At 32.7% G+C, this 26,694-nt stretch overlaps 1 protein-coding gene across 1 annotated transcript; it reads right to left on the bottom strand.

Moving 5' to 3' along the window:
* On the bottom strand, positions 1 to 26,413 carry LOC124357117 (eukaryotic translation initiation factor 4 gamma). Its single transcript, XM_046808588.1, has 2 exons — positions 26,281 to 26,413; positions 1 to 3,113 (listed from the first exon to the last, which is right to left on the bottom strand). The coding sequence occupies exons 1-2, from the start codon at positions 26,281 to 26,283 to the stop codon at positions 864 to 866; spliced, it is 2,253 nt and encodes a 750-aa protein (XP_046664544.1). The 5' UTR covers positions 26,284 to 26,413; the 3' UTR covers positions 1 to 863.
* Between the last annotated feature and the right edge of the window lie 281 nt (positions 26,414 to 26,694).

Here is a 26,694-nt window from a genome sequence, read left to right as displayed (position 1 = left end):
TTATCTTTAAAATATAGATATATTTACATTTGTACATTTACAATAATAGTTAAGTGGAATAATGAGTGATATAAAAATCATAGTTGTGTGTCTCCGTTCAAACTGTGATGTGTTCAACCTTCAAACCATGTGAAACTGCGTTCTGTTTCAAGTTACAGTGGCATTGGTTACTGAAATATTCTTACAAACATTGTGAATTACTGAATTTAATTATTCGTGGTTGAAATAATAAACCAACTACTTTGGTTTACTCAAATGTAAAACCTCATATCCTCAAAAATTGAGATTTGCAGTCACTGAATACTGAAAATTGTGTAAGTTTGATTGCAATGGTTTTTTGTAGTTTGGCAAGATTCGATTAACACTAATTAATAATATTTACACAAACAAAATGAAAGTTTTTAAATATGTTACTGTCACTTTAATTTACTTCTTAATTTGATTTGGGGCTAGACATATTGAAATATTGCAAAGTATAATGGAAACTTAAAGTTTTTATACAAACATTTAATGATTACGTAGACAATTTCATAATCATTAGATTTTCATTAATTAAACTACAATATTAGTGCGGTACTTCTAAAATTAATCTAATTATGGTTAGCCTACTCTGGTTGAAACAAATTTCATTCCTTATAAGCTTTCAAATATTTGACTCTAAAATCTATTGTCATTGGACATACTGGCTTTTAAATGTGGATTTAAATAATTTATGATATGTGCAGAACTATTTACAGCTTATTTTACTATACAAAATAAAGCTACTATACACATTGTATATAAACGACTATAGTAGACTGATGACTATTTCTAGGCTTAAAATAAATATTATAATAAATATAACGTAATGTTCACAGATTTCTTCAAGGCACAGTGACGGGGAGGAAATTCTTTGGATCCCCTACCTTTGGTGAGAAATTTAAGTCAACAGTCCTATTGTCTGTACCGACCCTCAAGAATGTGTTCCAGTCTACGAGAAAGTAAAGACCGTTGGGTCTGTTTTCCGGGGGATTGTCACCTCCAAAAGAGTCTATAAGATCATCTTGAGAAGGTGTAGAATCGTCTTCGTCATTAGTGGATTCTTCAGCAGCAGCTGCAGTGGAGTCTAAAGAAGAAGAGAGATCAGACGGCGAGACATCTGCAGAAGTTTCGGCAGGAGATTCTGAACTGGACTTTGGTTCATCTGAAGGAGTTTCGGTTGAAGGTGGAGAGGCTGATGAAGAAACTTCATCTGAACCTTCCGTGGTACTGCTGTCTGGTTGTTGACGTTTGTTGGGTTGTTGCCGTTTTATTTCATTTTTATCATTTTCGACGAAATGATTAAGTTCCTCAGAAGAAAGAGGGTCCGGGGGATTATGGGTGTTTTTTAGGGAATGGCTGAACACGGACACTTTGTTGCTGGAGTTTATAGAATCTTGAATCATGTCAGAAGATAGTTCATTATTTTGGTTGTTATTGTCAGGCTGGGATATTTCTAAAGGAAAGTCATCCTTTAACTCATCATCAATGAATCCATTTTGTAGCTTCAGCAACTCTTCTTCTGCAGGTTCATACCCTTCATAGTTCATTTCTGAGCTCTCGCCCTCTACTACTTCCAAATCTGAATCATTATCCTCCTCTTTGCTCTCATCCACTAGACTGGCAGTTAGATTTTGTAATTGTTGTGTAACCTCTTCTGTACTTAGGGTTTTGTTTTTTTCTGCCTCTGACAGTTGTTTTATTGTTGACAAAAGCTTACTCACCTTTTCTTTCTCTTCCGTTTGATTCAATAACCCCGCAGTTCTTGAGGGGTTAAAAATCACACCTTTTGGTTTTTTCCTTGATTTTTTCATAAGGCCAATATTTTCTAGGACGTCTTTCATATCATCAGTAAGAATATCTGAGTTTATAACAGGAAAACCTGCGTCAATTTTAAAAGGCTCCTCACTGATTTCTCCAGATGATTTCAACGGTGGTTCATTTGTTGTTGTCGTTGTTGTGGTTGTGGTTGTGGTAGTAGAAGTAGTTGATGATAAATTGGTGCTTTTAGAGCTCAACGCTTTTTGAGATCGAGCATTTTCAGTGTCTGTAGTCAAACCAAACCTAGCTAAAAACTGTCTCATATCGTCCGATAAAGGTTCTTCATGGCTTCCTTGAGTGTTCCCTCTCGAACTTGCAATCGGAAGGGGCTTAAAAACTATGTATGAAGTTGGATCTACTGTAGGATTGATTGAAATGTACTGTATCAAGGGAGCAGGTGGGCGGGAGGTTGTAGTGGTTGTTGTCCCCAATTTTACTTGACTCCCGTCAGAATTAAGTAATCCCAAAGATACCAATAAATTTTTCAGTTCTGGCGTCAATGATTGAGCTGCTACTGATATATTCGGAACTGGTGTTGAAGTTTCTTTTGTCGTTGTTGGGACTTGAGGGCTCATTGTTGATTTTTGAGGCGGTACGGTAACAAAAATTTGGTTGTTCGAGTTTTGAAACGTATCTAAAGTCTCTTGCATATAGTGTGGAACCTCAATTCCATTGGTATGCTGCTTTTTAACAGATGGCCTGTTCTCCTTTTCCTCCATTGGGTTCCAATTAATTTCTTCTATCATAGGTTGTGCTGTAGTTGATCTCGATTCGTCTATGTAAACTGGTCTTATTTCTTGGGCTATCGGCTTTCTGCGTGTCCCATTTTTCCTCTTTTTCGGCCGCTTAGGCCTTTCGGTCGCTGGTGATGTTGGCACTGTGGGTGTTGTGTAATCCATACCTACAATTCTAGTAATCGGTTGACGGGTATAAAGTTCTTCCAAGTTGTTTGCTTGGCTTGTGTTTGTTTTAAAGGGAAGAACAACCATTAATGATTTCTCGTGTTCTGGCCGTCCACTTTCTTCAACCATGCTCTTGAACAACTCCTGTTGCTTCGACTTCGCAGCATCAGTCTTGGTGATGTTTTCGAAAAGGGCCAAGATCTCACCGCGGGTCAGTCTCGGGAGGGCTGGATTCCTTGCTAAAATAGCCTCTACTTTGGCGATAGTTTTGTTTACATCTCGTGGTTTAGCAGAATCCGGTGGTTTATCTGTCGTCTCTACCAGGCCCAGGCAGAAAATAGCTCCAAAAACTACCAAGGTTTTGAAGTGTATCTGAAACAAATAAAACCACCCAAATTAGAACTTTGAAGAACTTAAAGATTTTTCATCAAATAAAGTTTTTATATTGACACCAGGAGTACTATGTGAGGATTATTGGGAAGTTTCACTAAATATAAATAATAGAGAATTGAAAACAACGAAATGTCTTTCCCATTTATGTCGGATACATCGAGATAAAAGGTATAATACCGACTATTTTTTTTAGACAATAACTATATTTTATATTTTTCAGCAGAACAATATTTTTATGTTAAAACATTTTTGGAAAGCGTATTACAAAATTTTAGAATTACAGTGTGAAAACAGGTTTAAAATGTGACACTGTAAAAAGTGATAAATAAACATGAAGGTAATGTACTTTAAAAATTATTTAAATTTGTATGTATCTTTGACATACAAACTCTAGTTTGACTAAATTGTTGTTAAAGAAAGAAATATAACCACGTTTTTAATAGACGATGAGAACATGATTTTAAGTGCCATCTAAATAACTGTTGAATCCCTCAAAATATATTATAAACTTGTATTTAATACTTATACTAGTTTTATATTTAAAAAATTGTATTGAATTTCAAAATAACATTACAGTAAAATTTTGAAAATCCGGAATAATTGTGATGAAGTTATCCGGATAAACAAAAATCTGTACACACCTTATACAGTAAGTTCACAATAGATTACAAATAATAAGGAATTTACGGAACAGAAAAAGAAGACTGTGTATTTCATTAAAAAGAAAAACAAATAAAAGCCTCCTTTGTTTATTTTTTTTAACATTGTTTCAAGGAAATATGATTATGCAGACGTTTCGAGGACCGAGGAAAGGGCCGGACTACCGCTCAAAATGAACCATGGACAGGTCAGGTCATGCTATGGTATCATAATAAAAGATTACATCTTTGGGTTTTTCATTTTCAGAATAGTTTTAAGTTTTTAATATTTACAACTAACCTCTAAAAAATCTACCACAATGTTGTTAGTCTTTAAATAAATTAAGTAGATATTCAAGAAAAATAGTTTATTGTTAAATAAAAATTACTCGCTCTACTCTATAAAATCAATTCAGAAAAAAAATTCCCGGATAAACGAGGTTGTACTGTACAGTAAAATATTGCAACTCAACAAATCAACTAAAAAATTAGTTATTATTATAAATTTATTGACAAAAAAAGATCAAAACAATTTAGATGTATATTATGTGGGTATACCCAAATTATTAATTACATTAATGGTATTTAACCTCACTAAAACCTTGCATACGTCTCTCACCACCCTTCCATAACTACGTTAATGAAACCGCCTTATTAAACAATATATGTTGATTTCTTTGGAATCAGATTTATTTGCTTGTCAAGAACACCTTTATTCTTGTGGATATTTTGATCACATTATGTTTTCCAAAAATTGAAAGAACAAAATTAATGATAGTTAAATACTCGTTTGTGAAAGTTACCACACTTTGCTGTTTGTATGATTATATCTCAAAATACGGCACCATATATTTTTAATAAAAAAAAGATGTGACATTATTATTTTATATTGTTTATATAAATTCTGCAGCACAGAAAGTAATGCGAAATTTTATTTAGTTAATTTATTTGTATGTACCCAATATATCAGTAACATATCTACTAAGCTTAGTCGTTCCTAAAATAAAGAAATCTTTACGAATACTTTTTACCGAAATGATCTTTTGGTCATATCTTAGTGTGATGTTATGTGAAATTACTGCAGGTTGCTGGAGACTGTTTGAACATGCAATAACTGTTGTATGGCAACACTTTTATGATTCTGTTCTCATTCTGATTCACATGAAGTAATTAATTGCTTTAAAGCATTTCGTTGTTTAAAGCTCTTCCTTATCCCTTGAGTATTATACTTTTTCTAATTGAATAGTCTGGTATATTATTCTATTAAATTCCCATTATTATTATGTAAATACAGATATTATATATAAATCATGAGAATGTAATATATCATTCTTAACTCTTATTCTCTCCCCTTCTAACCAAGTTTCCTTGGTTTTTATTACAATAATTCAGATTGAATTGTCCTTGTATGAATTCTACCTAACAGAGAATCACTTTACAGAAAATACCATGTTTGCCTTGACCGGGCTATAATGAAAGGTTGTCAAGTGATCTCAAACGTTGCATGACATATGGCTGTAACACAATACGTCCTGATATGACTGCATCATATAAACGTATGTGTGTACTGTAATTCTTATACTTAATTTTGATCATAATTAACACAATATATGAATTTTTGAATTATTGAACATTTGGTATTTTATTATAATATGGGTAGACTGAATGAAGTCGGTTTTGTACGATTACAATAAACGATTTTACCAATTTTACCAGTTTAGCGTTTTACTGGAAGCCATTTTGATTTTTGCCTAAAAACAGTGATAAAACTAAACCATTTCCTTTATTTTGATCTTATGCTCTTCAAGCACAATATTATCTTTCATATTTTCTTAAAATATCAGTATTTACAAATCACGGATTCTTTATTGAAACTTTCAGTTCTGCAAAACTACATCCACATTCTGAAACAATTTCGAATGTATTTGGAAAATCTGTTGATGTCATGAAAAGAATTTTTGCGAACAAAGATATGAAAGGGGGATTTCGAGATACCAGACATTTTGGAGATTTTATATCTTTAACCCTGAGTAATTACACTAAAGTGTGCTTTTATAAGTAGGAATCATAAAACAAATCTGGAAGTTTGACAAAACAACAATTCCTTTTATTATTTCTCAAGTATTTAAACTTAGTTATATTTATTTTTACATCGTATTAATGTGTTCCTTTCATAATATGTGCTTCTTCCTAACTTTCTATTGTATTGAATATGGAATATTAATGTTTTTTTACTCGATTAAAAGATAATTTATTTTTAATTAAATATTGATTATTAATATTGGCCAATCAGTTTCCTAATCTAGTTTTAATCTTACATTAGAACACATGTTTGTAAGAAAGTGGTTTAATTTGGTGTAAGAATAGAAGGTTAATCACTCAATGTTACACTGAGAGAAATATACTGTTGTACGTTTGGTTCAACCTTTGTTTTTATTATTTTCCTCAATTGACATCGCAAAGAAAGTCAGCTAATTTAGTGAAGTGTATCACATTATGTTCCAATGATGGCCTGACTAACCACATCTTCTCTGACATACATTCGACCGGTTAGACAACCTGACTCTCGTCCCCAGCCACCAGTGGAAGCATTTTGATGGCTTTGCCCATTACTACCTTATTCGTACTCTGAAGAGCGCGATTCTTTCGGGTCTGAGTACAAATATACATTTTAGTATGTTTACAGACGATCATGTCATATCACTCTGGCGTTGTGTTCTTTTATTTTATTTTATACATTTTATCCTTAGATTTACTCAGAATAAAACAAGAGTTTTATCAATTAAAGACGAATATTCACTCGTTCCTAAATTCTAGATTAGTACAAATTTATTGCAAGTATTATAAAACTAACATATATAAAAATGTTACAAAACGTTAATTTCCATTTAATATAAATAATTTGGAATGGTATATATTAGAATATGATGAAAACCAAGAGAGCAGCTATAACAGCGTTAATGAAAAGTACACCTATTCACTTATTAATTTCTGAACGACAGTACATAGAAAGAAACTTCCTATGGGATATGTGTTTATGTAAATAGAACCGACTAATTGTCATTGTCCAATAAAATATCTTCCCTAAGGGGAATATCCACCAATTCATACGTTTGACAACCTTTCTTTGGGAAACATTGAAATTGGTTTTATTCCTTATAGTTCAAAACCATAGTATCACTTTTCAAGTTCTCGGATATTCCTACGATGGTGAATGTAATAGTTATTCCAGCAAGTAATTCCACGTGTTTACTATTTTATTGAAAGATTTATATTTAGCTCAAGGTTTGAATCTGTTCTTCAGTTTTTGATGACTCCATGTAATTGTTAGACAACACGAACAATAAGGATATACCGTCAAGGTCGAGCGTTGTACGGCTCGCTGCCCCCGTCTGCTTTTTACTTCCGCTATAAGTTTAATCAACTACAAGGTGTTCCATAGACCTTGAACCTCCTGCTTTCACTGACTTTCACTCTCACTGCCATGCATAGCGCCGGCAGCATTCAGGAGGTAGCGGTGCTCCTATCCTTGAAGCCGGCGCGGCGTGGCGTGGTAATGTGACGCATTCTTGATTGACGCATCCTTACCACTAATCAGCCCACTCACCGCTGAGGGAGAAAACAGTGGTTTTTTTATCAGTAATCTCGTGACATAAATTCCTTGACTGCTTAAGTGGTATAATGTGTTTGGTTGGGTACATATTTTTTTTATTTAACTGTCAGTTAGTCACATTGTTTTAAGATTCATTGAAAAATCAATTTTTATCACTCTACGAAAAATATAATTCTTGAACGGAAACCAGTTAAAAATAATGAGCATATGGTTTAAGTAAATCAGGTATTTTATCGAATAAAATTTTATAAGACGTAACTCAACACATAAATAATTAAAAATCATGTGATGCCATAAATCACATTTTTTTATTTAAACTGAAGCACTAAAATATAAATGAAATCGTCATTGTGCTTTATTTCAAAATATGATATGTTCGAAACTGAGGATGAAAACATAGAGCAGTACAATTTCGAAAATCTCATATCTCTTCTATGTTCTGTTTCTTAAAAATGTACTGCCTTCATTTTCGAGTTACCTCGGTTACGTTCATAAACTGGTGAAATCTGATTACGAAAAGTGGTTTTGGCAAATAAGTTTGAAATCCTTTTTACCTATACTTGTCGATAAGATGACAGTTTATGAGCTGAACTATCATTGGAATGTGATAAGAATGGTTCAAAGCCAACAGTTTTACTGAAAGACTTTGTAGACATGAAATTTTGAAAACCAGATTTGACAAACACACATTTCAACAAATTTTATAATTAATATTGTTTAGCCAGTCAAAAATACTAATTGTGAAGGCTCAGATCCTAATTTGTTGCTTGTAAAAAACGGAACCGAAACCGAGGTTCGAACATGGTTTCTGGAGTGATAGAGTTGTGCTACGTACTCATTGAAATATTCACTTGACTTTGTTATATAAATCTCATAAACTACTGAACTAAATAAATATTACGAACCATAACATGCATATTTATGTCACCTAATATGTGCTTGCTACTGAAACTTTTCCTCGTTCTTTGATAAGAGCGCCTTTCTCACTTGCCTTTGAAGTTAAACATTAAATGTTTCAAAAGTGGTTTAGGAGACGGAGATATGCTGTAATGACCATTACTTACGCCAATAATTCTTGGCATTAATAGAGAGGTTGCTAAGGAAGTCCCCGTTATACTGCAAATGTGCACGCGAGGCTGCGGATAACTTATATGATTCGTTTATCAGCGCAGATAGAGCTCAATAATGATTCAAGTCAGTCAATAATAATGAGCTTACAAGTCAGATTAGGCTCTTAATCTCCAAGTACATTTCCGAGTCGACCAACCCACAAAAAATAATTGATTGGATATTATTGTCCTAATAATAGTTCGCTTGAGACAGAGCCAGAGTTAATGACTGGTACCTCGATACTTAACCACGATCATAACGAATTTAACAACTACAGGCAATAAACCACGTGCCTGTCAATGACACACAGGTTATTGACCACATTGAGCTTATGTCGTTTTTCATCAGTTTCGATATATCTGTAAGCATAAGTCCATCTAGTTTTGGAATAGCAATTAGAAGAAGAAATAGCACGATAGGTCATTCCTCTAATTAGTAATCTTTGATATTTTACTCTTTTCTTCTAACTGAGATATAATCAACTATAGAAGCCTAAGTTTCGAAAACAATTCAACTATATTTCAATTGTGTGCTTTATTTTACCTGGAAAAGTTTGGGTTGAGGTCATCTCTAATACTTTACAAACGTCTTAAAGATGGTTTTCGAACCACCACTAATGGCCAAGTAGGTTGCTTGCAAGAACAGATCTTTCAGCGGTCACCCATCCAAAGAGCAACCAAGCTCGACGTTACTTTGTCTTGCGAAAACCGCTGTACATACTAACTGGACCGTATCTTAAAATATTAAAGTGTTTAAAATATTAATTATTTTAAGGTACGTTAACTCAAGTATAAGGCACTGCTTCGATACAGAGCTACACCTCATACTCTCATTTTTGGGACGCGTCAGTACTTTAAATGTTGGACTGAATCTAAACCGTTATAAGAAGGTATTGGCAAGTAGTCTAACTTTTTCCATTACGTATGTGAAATGCTCGTTTAATGATAACTGACATTAACCTGTTTTATAATGTTTGCCTCAAAATGTTTATCATGCAACATCTATACAAAAAAATGTTGTGCATATTTAGATACTATGTGTTCTATTGGTCGTTGAGAATGATTTATTTCACGGTTATACTTAGCGTTATCAAAATTCAAATTTGTGATATTTGGTTCTATGACCTTATAATACTTCATGTCCCACATTTTAAACCAGTTCTTCTTGCATAAGTCTGTGCGTATAGTTAGATTTTACAGAGACATTTTATGATTGCATACAAGTATATTTCACTAGTACGTTTAGGTAAGTGAATTTATGGTTTTTATATTAGTTTTATATATTTGGTCCGACCTGCCCTTCAAAAACCCCCGACTCCGTGGCCCCAGTGTAGGGGACGATTTAGATTATTTTGATCAGCTAAGGGAAATTTAAATCTGTATCAATAGGTGTTACTCCCCATCTTACTGTGTGCCTATTATAAATTTTTTACTATTACGTAATCTACCATGTTTTTGTTTTCTCCTACTTCTTTAATTTGTAATGAAATTGTACTAGTATTTATTTCACGAATATTCTCGGCTCAATGAACGTCTAATTTGAACTTTAACTTTTCATCCTATTACTATTAAAACCCCGTGAACCGCAGTTTTACATTTCAAGTTTTGTATAATCGTAAAACCGTAATTATTCTTTTATGTTCAGAGGACATTATTTTCTTATGTTACACAGTTATACTTACTCAAACAAAATCTTATCATGGAAAGTTATAATATTTCATACATCTTCGATTCTAAGTACGTTATGCAATTTTACGTATTTTTTATTTAAAATTACCTTTTTTAATATGTTTTCTATTATAAGTGTAATTTCTTTCTTGAAATTATTTTATCTTGAACTTGTATTATTCCATTTGTATAGGTTTTACAAACTTTTGTACAGGTATTTGCTAAAAAATTCAAGGTTGTACTCTGTCTAGTAAAATCTGAATATATCAAGTTTTACTTAATCGATCATTAATTACTTTAAACCTGAACTCATGTAAATAATGTATATTAGTAAATGTAAGTAACTACTCATTAGTTTTTCTTGCCTGATGAAGAACACGCAGTTTCTGAATTTTTTTTGCTGTTACAACTATTTTTCTTTTGGTAAACATTGTACCTTACCAGTTTAACTCCTGATAAGGAAAAGTATGGTGGATATTCATGTACAGTAATGTATTTAAAGTACAGTGTATAACGTGTGTTAGTTCATTTTATTTGTAAAACGGATACATTTTTATAGTATTAATATGTATTCCTAAACATTTCACTCCAAACCAAATACGTAGAAAAACACAGAAGGAGAGAGTACTTTCATTTTGAAATCATACTAAGGAATATTTCAATATAAAATTAAATTGGCGAAATTGCATAATTTTGATAGTATACTAAAGAACATTGCATTATTATTTATACTGTATCTTCTAGTAACCCTTGAGAGACTAACCACCCGGTTATTCACCTAAACCGGTTGTTCTGAGCGAGACCCCTGACCAGGTTTATTGTATTAGTTAGCCTCTTTTTAAAGTTTTCTGTCAAACTAATTTGGGTCTGTGCCTTAAACAAATGTTAAAACTAGTTTGGAAAGTAGGCCTTGCCCAGTCGATATCCTAGATAGCTCCGTTATACCAATCAATTCTACGCACGACCGCCATATATCGCCTAGGACTTACATGTTGATAGTAGGCAAAGTATGTGCAGACTATTTCAGCTTCCTGTATGATGGGATGAAACTAGTGGATATTTTATTTAACAATGTAGTATATTGTGTTCAACGATGTTATATTTCAAAATTGGTTAACAATTTTTAAATTTATTTTGTTTTATTTATCTGATCACTCTTAGATGGTATTGCAAAAGCTTTATAAGGAAAAATATATGTCATTGTTGAAATAAAGAGACAAAAAATACTACATACATTTGGTATTATCGATATCAAATATTGTATTTGCAAAACTTATGACGGCAAAGAATAATAATATACTTTTTTTCATTTACACAAAGTATACAGGGTTCACACAAATCACTTAAACTTTTCTAAAGGTTTGTATCCATTCTAATATTCTATATCAAGAAATTGTGATCATATTCTCTAGAATTCTATCAAGGAAATGTTTTTGTGTTTTTACGTTGCCACCACTGCGGGGCAACACCTGGTGCCGCATTCCGCACTGATGACCGAAAGCATTAGTAGATCAGATAAGATAGGAAAGCTCCGATCCGCATTCTTGTAAATTAATGTAAATTATACTTTCGCAGAATATAAAAACTAATTAATAACGATTTCAGTGTGATGGTTTCGTATGCGACTTTGCAAGGCTAGATGTGAGCTAACAAATTAGATACACCTCACACACACCTTGTAAAGAAGGCTTATTCTTAAAATCTCAGTTCAAAAGATCAAATAACTGTAGCCTTTTTGTCTTTTTTAGTAGAGTTAGTCCCCCGTATCCACCTAGTTTTCAGTAACAACCAAATTTCACAGAACACCTCAGTTTATAAAATAAATCTAAATATGTTGTGTACAGTGTGATGTACATTTGTGATGTACAGTGTGATGTACATGTTGTGTACATTTTACGTACAATCCACAGTTATTTAAAGTTTGAGTCAATGTACAGGTCTTAAAATCATAAAATTTTAATTTCTAACTTACTTTGTTTTATAAACCTTTCTCTCTACTTACACACAGAAAACGTAATTATAAAGACCTTTTTCAGTTGTCGTGTTGTAATACTGCATGAATATTTGTTTTTACTACCTGATTTAAGGTTAAAATCTTAAAATAAATATTTTTACTAATGACAAACATATAAAAGTAACAATGTCAAATTTCACAAAATTTTAGATTGTGGTGATTTTTTATTTTGACCTGCCAATATCGTAATAAAGTTTGGATCTTGAAATTTCTTGTCCTTAGCAGCTTTATATTTGTATTCTTAGCGCCAGAGGTTGACCAATATAGGTTAAGGTAAATTAAGTTTTTATGTTTATCAGTATTTTTTAAATATATTATAGTTATTTAGAGAAGAGAATCATGTAATTTCATCACTCAGCAACTCCCCTTAGAAAAAAAACAAAAATAATTAATGAAATACTTAGGGACACTATGGTTTTTTGGAAGTCGATACCTTAGATTAAACTAAACTGTTCCAGGATTATATTAAGTTGATTTATCCCCCAAAATTAACAATCACGCTAAAAACAAAAACAGGCGAAAGTTTGGGAGAGGTAATTTATGTCAATTTACTGCAAATGTACAAAACAAATGATTACACATGAGTAGGTTTGTATATTTGTTTTTTGTTAAAAATATAGTTAACTAGCCCAATGTTAAAATTTTCCAAAAAGTTTTACTGAAAAATTAGTTTGTTTGAGATAAACGATCATGCTAAACTCGAATTAAAAGTTTATGCCTAATTACTCTGCTTGATTTCGGGGTCCATTTTGTTTAATTAGATTCCTTCTGAGTAAGATTAGAAGGGTGAACATGTTTTAACACTACTAATTTTCTTTATGAAACTATTATTAAAGTCGAGATAAGCACGAAATTACATCTTCTAGTGAGCAATTTCTGAGTTTGATACTGCCAGTGTCGGTCTGAGGGGCCGAACCAGCTATCAAGGATATCGTGATATAAACACTTATTAACATAACTGTACGTCCTCTTACGTCACCACTTCCTGCGGGTCTGGGTCATCTCGGTGAGTGTGTGCGTGCGTGTGTGTATGTACTGTCGCTATTGTTTACCAGGGTGCAGCTTTCACACGGACAAATAACCCTGTTTACCAAATAATTGCCTAGTTGTGCAAGTTTTCTTGATGCCGTAGGCTCCAGGGCAATGTTACTTGTAAAAACAATTATGAACAGAATTATTTACTAATTTTAACGTACTAGCTTCAGCTTCCTTATTTCACTGAGGCAAATCTGTTTCAGTCATTCTGACCGTAATCTAGGCTACAAATGAGTTTTCGTAAGAATAACGTAAGATTAACCCTCGGGGGTTATTACGAGTACGTATACTACCAGCCTTTGTAATAGGCTGAGGGGGCTCCTACCACTCGAGTGGCTGGAAAAACTTGATTTCTGTCAGTCTGTACGTCTCTCTGTCTATTTTTCCGGACGATATCTTAAAAATTAATTGACTTGTAGACTCGTAATTTCGTTTTTATTCAAGAAACATCGAGTTCGATGATGGTGCATGTAACTACAAGAGATTTTGCTGATTGTAAGTAAACATTAATCTTATGAGTTACATTGATGGCAACGAAAAAATCATGAAATAAAATAAATTAAACAGAGTCAGCTCAATCTTATGACATTTTAACCTGTGATATTTGGTGGATTGGTTGTAAGAATTTCGTTATATTTTATCGGGTTCTCCGCTTATGAGTTTATTTGCATATAGGCAAGAGTGAGATATATGATTGTAAATTTCCCTGCATGGAATTGGATGAGTGTTAGAAAAGTCTTCAATTTAGGGTAGTATCTCGAGAATTTTCTGAGCTATAAATTTGAAATTTTGTGTATTTTTATTAGTTATCACTAAGGAATTTTGGGAAAATACCTCCCTCTTCTGTCTGTCAGTTTCCTTCCCTATTTTCTTACCTTTTTATCTGTTTTCAGATGGATCTAAAGAACTAATAGCCGTGAACTTGAAACTGCATTTAACGTCACTCACACACACACACACGCACGCGCGCACGCGCGCGCGCACGCATATATTATATCTATAGGCAAAGTCGTGTTTGGTGATGGACATGTGCCTTTGACTTTACATAGCATAATAATTATCCTCAGTAATTATTTCGACTGTTTACTATAAATTGTGCATGAAACTTTATATTTGATAAACAAGAATTATTAAATGAAGGTGCATGTCTATCCATTTCACTGAGCGTCATTGAAGTCTATCACCTAGCAGGCTGGAAGATTTCATCTTCTGTCTGCCTGGGTAGAGTACACATGTTGTAGTTTGTTTGCGCCTGTCTGTCCACAAGACATCTACAGAATGAACTAACTTACATACCTCGAATTTTGCATGAGGTTTACTTTCTATATAAGTATTATCGAGTTCGGTGATGATATATGTCACTCCATGGGATTTGGCTGAGCGTTAGCGAAAATTTTATTATTTTCTTATGGGTAATCATGATGCTTACGCCAAAATTATAAATAGATAAATTTCTGTAAATGTAATGAGTACAATCACATGTCTTAACATGTAACATACATGTAAGCTAACTATCAGAATGGGATGAGCTAAAATTTAAAATTAATTACAGCGTTAACGAAGCCGACTTGAAATTCTGCATGACTTATAAACAACATAGAGTTGGGTGATGGTACATATCACGCCAGGGATTTGGCTGAGCATTAGCTAGCTTATGGGTAACCCAGATGACAACAAGAAATCGCAGAATAAAATGGTTTTAAAACGACTGAGTAAAATTATACAACGTTTTAACATGTAGTTCACTAACACATGTAGCCTAATCAAATGAGTATAGACTTGAAATTTTGCATCCAACCTAAGCGAAGGCGGGTGGTGTGGTGTAAGTTAAATAAATTACATTTACTGAAATCGTGAAATCGGTTTATCTTATCTTTCTTCTCTTGGCAGTATATAGTGAGTGTGTCACACAGTAAGAATAGACACAATCAAGATTATGTAGCTAAATGAATACGTGTTATGTGAGGGTTAACTAACTATGCAAAACTGCACTAAACCGTTATACTCAAATTAACATCGAAATAGTCTTAAGAACATTTAAGAATATTGATCTTCAAGCGTAGGGATAAGGCTTGTACTATCCAAACCAGAGGTAATGGATTCAAATTTCAGGGAAGTCAATAAAAATTTGCAAATAAAATAACATTAACGTAAAAAGTTTTCTTAATACTCTTAGTGTGAGACTGGTGTGTGTTTCTAACAACTTTTTTAGCGACAAAGGCAACACATTTACTGTTTAAGTAAAATAACTTATCTAGGAATAAAACACCTCAAAAATGATCAGTAAGTTCTCACTCGTAGGTTAATTCATAAATTAATTAAAAATACTTTGATCATTTAATATTCAATATTTCTTTTGATCGTACAAATAATCAATAATATTGTTTTTGGTTATAATATTTCAATTGAATGCATATAATAACATTAGCACATACAGTTGGGCTATTTGAACAGTTTCTTATCTTAAAGTGAATGACAAAGTTCTGGGAATTCTTCGGTCAGCAATTTCCTCCAGAGTTTCACTGACCGCCTGACCCGGACGAAGCGCTCCCAACAGTTCCGAACCCGGATCCTGTCAGTTACAAAACGTACGTTCCCGTCAGCGACCAAAGAAGAACATGTTCTTCTTTGGTCGCTGGTTCCCGTACGTTCGCTGTCTTCTCAGTTGCTTACTAGGACGTTGGGAATTGTTAACCAGTAATTATTCTGTTAAAAAATTATTGTATGCATCTATAAACTTTATATATGTATCCCAAATCACTTATTGAAATCATATAGTCAGCAGCTACATACATTATCATGTATTTGAATATTTACTATGTATATCACCGTTGCTCCATCTCGAGAATATACATGGACATTAGCGAATTTATACTTCGTTTTATCAAGAATGTGAGGCTTAAAAATAAGCATTTTTGTCGCATAGCAAAGGATTAACAAACAAGGCACGTATGTTGTAAATATAGCATTTTGCAGATAAACAAACCTTAATTGGTATCAATTATATTTATTTAGTCGCATAAATTATAATTACAATAACATTTTACAACAAATACTGTATAAACAGTATTAACTTCCAAAAAAAGTAGTACTGATTTGTCTCCAAACATTCATAGAAGTGTATTATAATTACTGTAGACTATCACTATGAGGTATTTGTGGGTAATTCACATACACAGAGTGTATAAAATTCAAAACCCGTCTTAGTAATTGTTTAATCCCTCAACTCATATAAATTTATGTCTTTATTGGGAAAAAAGTTCTAAAAACTACATTTCTTGACATCAAGGACTCTACCTTTTTTATGACGTGGCGACTGCTCAAAAGTTTTGGTGAAATCTTTAATGCAAGAATAGGTTAATATGAGCACAATTTTAAAGATCATGTGAAGATGAGACAAAGTGAGCTAAATTCATCGATGTCTAATAAACTAAATGTGTCACAAATAGAGTTTATTTATAAAAATGTTTATCTTCAGAGCCCATCTACAAATCTATAAACATAATTTCTAAGAGGGCCGCGTGTGGGTTTTGATTTTTACACATGCTTTTAGGCTCTCATTGAAATACATTTATTTTTATTTCTCTTCTTGATGAACCTCATACGTAAAACTACGAGTATAAGATATATTAAATTATATTTTGTGTGTTAATATACTTCTTAAGACTAAAATTTGGTCTTGCGTTTTCACTTTTCACGCTTTTTATCATCGTTGTTGTCTTACATGACTTCTAAAATTACATATACATAGACCTAACCTTACAGTAAAGATTTTGCTGACTCCTTAAGAAAACGAGGAGTGGCTGATAAAATTAGATTTTCAGATTTGTTTTTGAGGTGCAGGGCTTGTTTTTTTATAATCCATCAGCTAAATAGTGTTCAAAATATCCCAAGAATTTCTGACAATCCTATGTAGGACGGTATTGTAATTATGGTAATTATAAAAATAAAATAATTATTCTTACGCTATGGGTTTCCATTTTTGTTGTAGCAGGAAATACAGAGTTAATTAATAACGGGTGTGATTCTTATTTGGAATAGAATATTAAAACAATACATTATGTCAAAGATCTACTTTTATGATTTTATTATTAGCTTTAGAAAGTGTATCATCCAGAATCCACCGAAGTAAGCTAAGGAATCCCGGAAACCAATGGTACGAACTAAAGACCTCACTAAGAAGCTTAGAAGCTAAGGAGCGATAAGGATCGCCTGGTTGGAAAACATCTCAAGCCTTTTAATTTCAACAGATTTATTATCACATGGATCTAATCGTTCTTAATATTCAGAATGAACAATGAAAAACATCCACATTTAAACACCCAACACCAGGTATGTGAGCTTGTGAACTGTAGCAGGGGCTTTATTCAGCCATCTTGTATGCATGGGTAAGCTAATGGATTTCCAGAAATAAATATTTGGTCAGTAATATTCATTATGAAAATAAATTCTCAGCTCTACACCAAATTCCGTCCTTTTCGGAGTTTTTAGGCGGTATATGGCATCTAATAATCTAATAATCGAGTTAAAAAGCCCTTACCGGATGATGATGATAATTTATTTATTATGTAATGTAAATATTATTAGATAGTTTTCACGTATTGGGAACTCGTAGAGTTTACCAGGAGGTCATAAAACTCATCGTTACCTTAATCATTAATGATAAAATAATTTCTAAGATCTCGACAAAAATACTGTTTCTCATTTTGTGTAAAATATACGTACATGTGTAAGACTTTTCTTGCGAATTTTGGTATTTTCCTAAATAGTTGAATATTATTATATATAAAATACCACATTTTACCTCAATAAGTCTACTTGACACTCATGTAACAGATTTGCCTCAATTCATTATAAAGTTCAATGTCATTCATAACATTATGCAAACATATTGCGGATATCAGATTCTGGTCATCAGATCCAAAATATATTCCTTTCCCATAAAGTACTTTCTACTTTAGATGTACTCTTTTAGCTACTATTTTAAATAACGCTTAGTTGAACTCAAACGTGTAGACTATTTTTCTTGCAATACTTTATTTTTCATCATAGGTTGGTAACTTCATCCAAGAATGTCAAGAGAAAGCTATATGTGGGCCTATTGTTTCGATAGAACCTATTTGTGAAAGAGCACCGATCAAAGTGGCACAATACCAATTTAACTTAACTTACGATTCAATTATCTTACGAAACCCTGAAATGTCAGGCAGCGGAATTCAACAATGGAGATGGAACACGGTATTGGTTTTCAAACAAACTCTTGTTTGATTCTCGAGCCTCGCAATTTCGCTTGATGTGAGATTGTCAAACCTATTACCAGAATCATTTTCCATTACATAAGCGTATACAAATAAGCGAGTAATAGAACAATGATTTGTTTACTTCAACTCTCACTAATTTGAAAGATGTTCGAGGAAAACCACATTACTTGTTTGTGCTAAGAAACAATTGAATGTGGTTTTCCTTGAACATCTCTAAATTGTTTTACAGAGATGGAAGTACAAAATAACAGTTCTCTGGACAGTGGCCTATATCTCCCTCAAGATCAGTGTCGTCAAATGTATTGGTCCATCCTTATGCGCACTATGAAGATTTATAATCTAATGAAATCCAAACTACACATTTAACGTTTCGTAATGTTTATTAAAACTTTCTCTAAGGACCTTGCTTGACTGTGTATTCCTTAATTAAGTAATATATGTAAATATAAAAATTTTAACGAAAATAGCTTACAGATGTTTCTATTTGTTTTATGAAAATCTCTCGTAATGTACATGAACCATACATCAATAAACCAAAAACATTTCGGTTTATTTGAACCAAAAATCGCCAGACACTATATTTGATCGGTATTGTTAGGTTTATAAGCAGAGTATATGCTGTTAACATTATTTAGCACACAGATACCAGCAGATTATATACTTAAATATCATCAGCATCGATTTGCTTCGACATCATGATCCTGTTAAAGCATTTAAGTATTATCCGACAAAATATTATAGATAGAAATACTTTAAGCCTGTTCGTAAACTTATTAAAAGATTACAGGGTGCAAAAATTTAGCTTATTATTTTAGCTATGCATTCATTATGAGAAGTAAATTTTTGAACATAACTAAGGGTTTTTAAAACAAGTATATTTCCACGTTTAAACTTGTATGTTTTCAAAAATTAAAAGCTGTAATTTAATAAATGTAAATTTTAAATACAAGTTATCTTATATATGCATAGAAAAAGTTGTAAACTTTCCAAAAACTACATTTCTTTTGATTTGTATGACGCAATTTGGGATTGGCTACGTTACGGAACCTGTTACGTTTTTACAACTGAGTGTGGATTTTGTAAATCTCAGGTAAATATGTTTAATACGTAGTGTTAATTATGCGTTTTCCAATTTGCGCTGGACTTGCTCAGACCGGATTTCTAACAAAGTGAAGTGTTCCTACGACCATACACGGTTTTTGTCACAAACATTGTAATTTCTAGAATTCCTTAGAACTGAATAAGTAGTTATATATTTTGTAAATGTGGTTTTTTATACCTCTGTTGGCCGCAATTATGTTTCAAGCGGGTATCCGTAATTCATTCTCTGATAGTAGGGCCTATACTATACCGTACCTGAAAAATCCGAACCTGTAGGACAATCAGAAAAAGACAACATAATATTGAAGTACGAGTCTAACATAACCAATAGTTACCTACAAGTGTAAGAAAAATTATTTTACTAAACACTTTGAATTCAATACTATTCAATAGTCATTTATTTGTCTAAGTTCTTTTATATTTCACACCTAGCTTGTGAATATATTTGGGTATAAACATTATGTTACAAAATACAAATTTGAAGTGAATGACTACATGTTAGGTTTTTGACTTCTTGAAACAACTTTATTGACTTTGATATTCCTTAATATTCTTTCTCATATATTTTACAAATAGATTTCTTCCCCGTATTGTGTGCATGTGTAGCCTTTAAAATACAGCACTCTTCGTGAATTCTTCAATCTTGATCTTTGATGACTTGTTCTTTATTTTTGTGAATTATCGTTTATGAAATAAAACATGCCATTGTAAGACAATAACACTTAAATAGTATGACGCAAAGATTTTTCTTTTGTTGCGAAATTTTACTTTTTATTATTACCATATCAGTGCTATAATTTTCTCCAATCTTGAATATTTTTAAAAGACGTGTTCACACTAACACAATCAACGTATATACGTTCGAACACCACTGTATTTTCCTTAAATATCTCGGCAGGAATTAGATTTAGTGTTCACCCACGCCAAATTTCACCCCCCGGATTTATCTAGATGAAATCTTACGGCATGTTACGAAAGCTCTTATTTTGTGACTGAATAAAAACATATCTCTTAGAAAAAAAAAAACAGAGATTAGAGGTAAGTCCGTAATTATCATATTTCAGTTTTCACCATTTAGGGTACTTGAGTCGAGCCGGAGGGAATCAATTGGTGGTAAGATAACACATAAAATATTCCTGCATTTTAAACTATTAAATTTACTTGAAAAAAGAATATGGCATTTAAATTGCGATAATTCATTTCTGTCTAAAACCTCGTTAAAGTGTATAATATTCAAAAATTGCGACGCTGTTTACTATACTGTTTATAAAATATAATTATACATGTAATATAAATCAAACCAGGTTAGCTAACCGGTGTGATTTTTGCTAGCTGAGGGGAGCAGTAGTGGTTATGTTTTATCACAAAAATATCCCTCTTGGATGAACCAGTGGGAACATAAATGGTTTTAAGGGTTAATAACCCATAATAACTCGTAGAATTTACGAATAATTACTGGTATATTAACATACTTTCATTCAAAATGTGTAAGTCCATTATCAGAAAGGCTTATATGATGGATTATATTTAAATCATTATAAGCACAAGACCGATCTGAAAAAAAGTACTTTTACTGATTTCCAGATTGGTTTCCTACATAAAAATGTAAATATATATGCAGAAAAATTAAAACTTCATTTAAATGCCATAACAACAATCGATTTCTAATACAGACTTTAGTTGGAATCGATTAATGATCGTATTTAATTTTTGCTTCTGGTGAATTTTTATAAATACCAAAATTTTATAAACTGTATTAACTACGTCAAAACTTTATTTAGACAGTTTAAAAGGTATTGAGATACTTTGAGAACAATCTTGAAAAATATTCACTGCAATGGTTTATGGATGACAAATAGTTTTTTTTTTTTACTTTTAATGGACTTACGAAATTAAAAAAAAAAAAAAAACAAGTGTTTCCGAATAACTCATGTTTGTGTTTAAGGTACAGAATTATATAAATCTTTAACTGTCACTATCATAAAATTTTTTAATGAATGAGCACGAGAAATGAAATTATATGAAACATATTTGATTACTATACCAACACCAAGTCTGAACTGTCGAACGCGGATTAGATTTTATTGTTTGGGATCGTGATCGGACAAGATTCAAAAGTTTTCAGAATATGTGACTATGTAATATATTATTCTGTAAGCTCTTTCAAACGAGAGTGAAATTAATATTCACTGGCCGCCCAAATACCAAAACTGGATACTTTCTCCAGAGAAAGTTCCCAATAACTTACTCTCGCTTAAACACTTAAAATTTCTCCAGTTGAATAAACGTTAAAAGTTTGTCTCAGAATAAAACTTAATAACATTCTTTTTGGAAAAATGTTACGTTAAAAAAACTCCATCCCGTCCTTATACTATGTTACGAAAGGCTAAAAACAAACATCTAAGAAACAGTTTACATATTTCGCAACTTTTCATGAGTAATTTAAACTAAATTACGTAATTAAATAGATAATAATAAAACAGTAACTTTTGTAAAATATTTTTTTACACTTTTCGGCTTTGTATATATATAAATATTGTAAACTATCTTATAACCTAGCTTTATCGAATGTATGCTTTATTAGTATTAACTATTTTCCAAACGCAGTCATAACTTAATAAGGGTTTACGTCACATAACAGTAATAAGTTATCGTTAGAGACGATCTTTGGAATCACTATTTTAGAAATTATCTCATAATAAGCGTTTGTTGCTCTTTGCCAAACAGCGATTATGATTCTATAAGTATTCATTGTTTAAATATGCATATTTGAATGTAATGTTGTCTTGTAATGAAAGTGTCGATGAATAGATAATAATAGTAATGAACATGTGTACAAATGGGTACGAATGAATTTCCACCTGAGCCAATTTACAAAGTGGGTCAAACAGAGATCAGGAAAACGCCTGATTAACGTCTATTTGTCCTTCCCCACCTCCAACATCTAATACCTACAAGGAGAAAACAGGAGCTAAGTTTTAATTATATCGGAATAATACCAAAATATATTCCAAATGGTATACAAAAAATGTTCTAACTACTAAATTAATTTTTTTTTTCATTTTTAATTAACTTTTTTTCGCATAAAACTTAAAGTCTATAATATAGCGCACTGCCAAACTTACATTAATTCAAATTCAACTTGCCAAACATTTTCAAATTCAAACTAAATATTCTCGTTAAAATTAATTTCTTAAAATTGATGTATCACGAGTTTTTAAGTAATTTGCTTGCTAGGGTGGATTCCATTAACTCCGCTTATCGTTAACGTGAAAGTAGCACTTTATACTTATACTTTCTGGTCTGTTGAGAAGAAAGCAATCAGTGTATGTATAGACTATAGGTTGTTCGCGTCTGTTAGCCGCAGACTTTCTTCTCACTTCCTGGTTCCTCATTAGCCATGCTAACTGTTGTTGTTCACTCATTATCTATTGCGCGTCGCGTCACGCAGCGCAGCCTCGGCCGCACGCGTCATTGTTGCGCAGTATTATCTCACTCGGAAAACTAACGATGGCGATCGCACAAATTTCGTAACTTTGACTGAGATTGGCTATTATATCCTTGACCGTTTGGAAATACAGGTGAGTATTAATTGATCCCCATTGAGAAACTGAGTACACGAGAAATAATGCCTTCAGTTGGATTCTGAGTAGGCCATAATTTTCGACGCGAAACTGACTTATACATATGAGCTTTGAGATTTTAAGTCTGGCTAAGTGAGGAGAAGACGATGTTTGTCAGTCCTTAAATAGCGTCAGCTTGAGTGAAAGAAACCAATTTCACCAAGAAACCAAGGCACCTCAAGAATGCCACTTACTTTTGTTGCTCAATTAAGATACATTTCATTTGTACTTATCTTCTTGAAAAGACGCTGGGGTAATAAATTTTACTTTTAATTTTGACTGGGATTTTATGTTTTTCAGCAATATAAAGCTTTAACATCGAATGTTGTATTTGGATTGGTGGAAGGAAGGAATTGGTGTATACGAGTACTTAAAAATTAATATTTCTACTATTAAAGTTTAGTTAGGAAAGCATATTCTCATGTCGTACTTTTACTAAAGTCATAAAATTAGTGACGATGATGACTAAGTATTATTACCAAGATTTTGCCTCGATTCAGCCACGGATGAAGCTCGGTTGCAGCATTGTTTCACGGCGATGATAAAACTTATACGAATAATGAAACCTCAACTGCTGGTTTGATAAAAACTACCGATTCAAAACTCTTGCATTTTAGGTCATAAAAACGTTATTCTATCTACCAACGTGAACTATCCCCTGAAAGATGGTCTGACTACTGCAATTTTCGTGAAGGTGAAACTGGTCTGGAAAGATGGTGCGAAATGGATGCAAGGTTAGAGGTCGCAATCTCTCTACCAAGCATCTGAGATCTTCATCAATTTAACAGTCTATAATTTCTTTATCATGAAATGAGTAATTGTAACTAGCTAAAGCACTTTAAATATAAACATAATCTTAACATTGAAGATACCATTGCAGTGTCACAAGTTTCTGTTTGGATTTATAACTTGTAATCCACTTTCGTCAACATAATGGGAAAGACCCATTAAGACGAACATTACCTTACGCTTTTCCATCTTCATGTCCTGCCATTGCTACCCAAACTTCAAATTCCAAGAAGATCCCAAACTGTTATGTATTTTAATTTGTCAACCACCTTCCTGTTTGTGGAAAATATTAATGCCACAGGGCCTGACTTTTTGCTTATCAGAGCAGTGTTTGTTTCGGATTGAAGTGAAACAGACACTATAATATCCGACGATTCTGAGATCTGACCAGTTGTAAAGCTTTACAATGCGAATACCGAACATGGTGTTACCCATACCTGTACTTTTGTGGCCATCTTTCAACTTAATTAAAAATTAAAATTTGTTATGGTTTTTATACTTAAAAGACTACATTTGCAAGATTATTATGCATATTTTGGTCTTTAAGGGTTCTGATTTTAAATTTTATTTTAGGATTTTGAGTCAGTCAACTCACAGAAGAAAATTATTTTGAAAAAATCTTTTATATCACATAACTACATGAATATATAATGGTCTGAATAGAGCTATTGTTAATAATAAATGCATCAGTGTAATAAGATCATCATTTTTTCAAACGTATTATCTTATTGATTACAACTGAGTCCAAGATGAATGGTATATTACGATTAGCCGTCCTGAATGAAAATTTGTTCGATTTCTAATAGTCATCCTATATTAATCAACAAGACTACACGTGAAACTACTTTGATTATAGGCATTAGAATTGTTTGATGCTTCCTTTAATTGAATTTCTTAACATTGTTAAAACGCGTTCGAAAGAGAATGTTTCAAAGAAAGCGTTTGACTGTTCGTTCTAAATTTTAACAATGAATAGTTTAAAGGACCTACATTTTCATGTGGGTTACGAACCACTAAACTATTGTTTGGAGTTTATCGGCCAATCTATAAAACTTAATTCACATGGTGCAGTGGTGCAGACCGAATAATATGTACTAGTTAACCTAAAACAGATGCCTAAGGTTGTGGCCACGGGAACTTCTTCCCAAAGTGGTCAGACCTGATCGCGTGAAATTTGGAGTAGATAAATTATAGAATCATACTCTCGGTCATGGAATGCGTGAACCACGAAAAACACGAAGAATCCAAATAAGCTGAATCAGTTAGTGGTACAGCCACAGTTTGAAGCTTAAATAATATTGTTCAGGTATTTAATCTGCTTCCTAACCCCGATTCGTACGGACGATGTTGACAAAAAGCCGGTCCTGTTTACCATGTGCTAGATGGGCACCGGCTCGAATCAGTTATGAAACTCGACTCTTGGGTAACACTGGAGTACAGGCTCCAACTTTTGTTGTTGACATGCGGGAATATTCATTTTCCATTTCCGGCTTTGTTCTAAATGTGAGTGTGAAACTTCATTCGAGTATTGTTGATTTTATGTAAAAAATGGTTAATTTTTAGGTTCTTTCGATTGTTTTGACAGTGAAATTTAACCTTCGTTCCAGGTATAACAAATTCTTAACGTAGAAGAGAAGGTGTTAAAGAAGAGAGGTGTTGCGAATATTTCTATCAATAAGAGTGATATATTTAATTCTATCCTTTTACGACATTGAAGGAAAATTATAATAATTCAGCTTCATATCCAGTATATACGAATATTATTCATTAAACTTCATAATATACGCATCCCAATAAATTTGATGACTGATGCATATTAAAACTTCCTCATTAATTCTCCGTATTTATAAAATTCGTCAATGTAAAACGTTGAGATATTGCTTCGGAAGAATATTTACAAATTTTAGTGTTACTTCTCATTAATTGTCTCAACACCCTGACATACACCTCACACGATGTACTGTATATAACGCATTAGTGAAATGGCATTTATTTCATTATGTCCAAATTATAAAAATTAAACTATTACAATTTTTAATTCAAATGTTCATTTTGACATCAACACCTAAATTTGGTTCTCATCTCAGGTAGAATTATTAATACTGTTTTTGTTAATGGAATAAGGAGCGTACTTCATTCATTAAATCAAAGAATATATCTTTTTTAATTCCTTGCCAAACTCCAAGAAAATAAATAGTCAATTACATACTACATGAGAAGATCTGTATAAATTATGGGAGAATTATAATGTTAATATGTGATCATCATACGAGAGGACTAAAGGAGAAAACTCACCATGACCTTGAATCACTATCACTCTCTAGCACTGACTATTATCACGACACGACACGACACTCTCCTCGCCGCACTCTCACATGCCACTGACTGACTGTTGTCTCGAGTCGACTGGGGACTAGGTACTGACCGCGTCGCAGCAAACCTGGCTGGCCTACTTCCTCGCACCTGACACCTTCGGGGCTTTCTACAGTCTAACTTTGGCCATCTTCAGTTCGGCCACTCACTCAGAAATAGATTACGTTATTCTGCACCCTGGGTATTTTCCGTTTCCAAAGTGTTCCACCCTCAATTATGTACTTAGAGGGGATCACGTAATGGATACTATGTGAAGGGCCGAGTACCCTAGGAAAATTTCCACTCATAATGGAGATTGCCGCATGGAATTTTGCGTACGCTAATAGAACATTCAAT

Source organism: Homalodisca vitripennis, chromosome 3 (assembly GCF_021130785.1).
Source record: "Homalodisca vitripennis isolate AUS2020 chromosome 3, UT_GWSS_2.1, whole genome shotgun sequence".
Taxonomy (NCBI): domain Eukaryota; kingdom Metazoa; phylum Arthropoda; class Insecta; order Hemiptera; family Cicadellidae; genus Homalodisca; species Homalodisca vitripennis.
The sequence above is the reverse complement of the archived record's forward strand: the minus strand, read 5'-3'. Positions and strand labels throughout refer to the sequence as shown.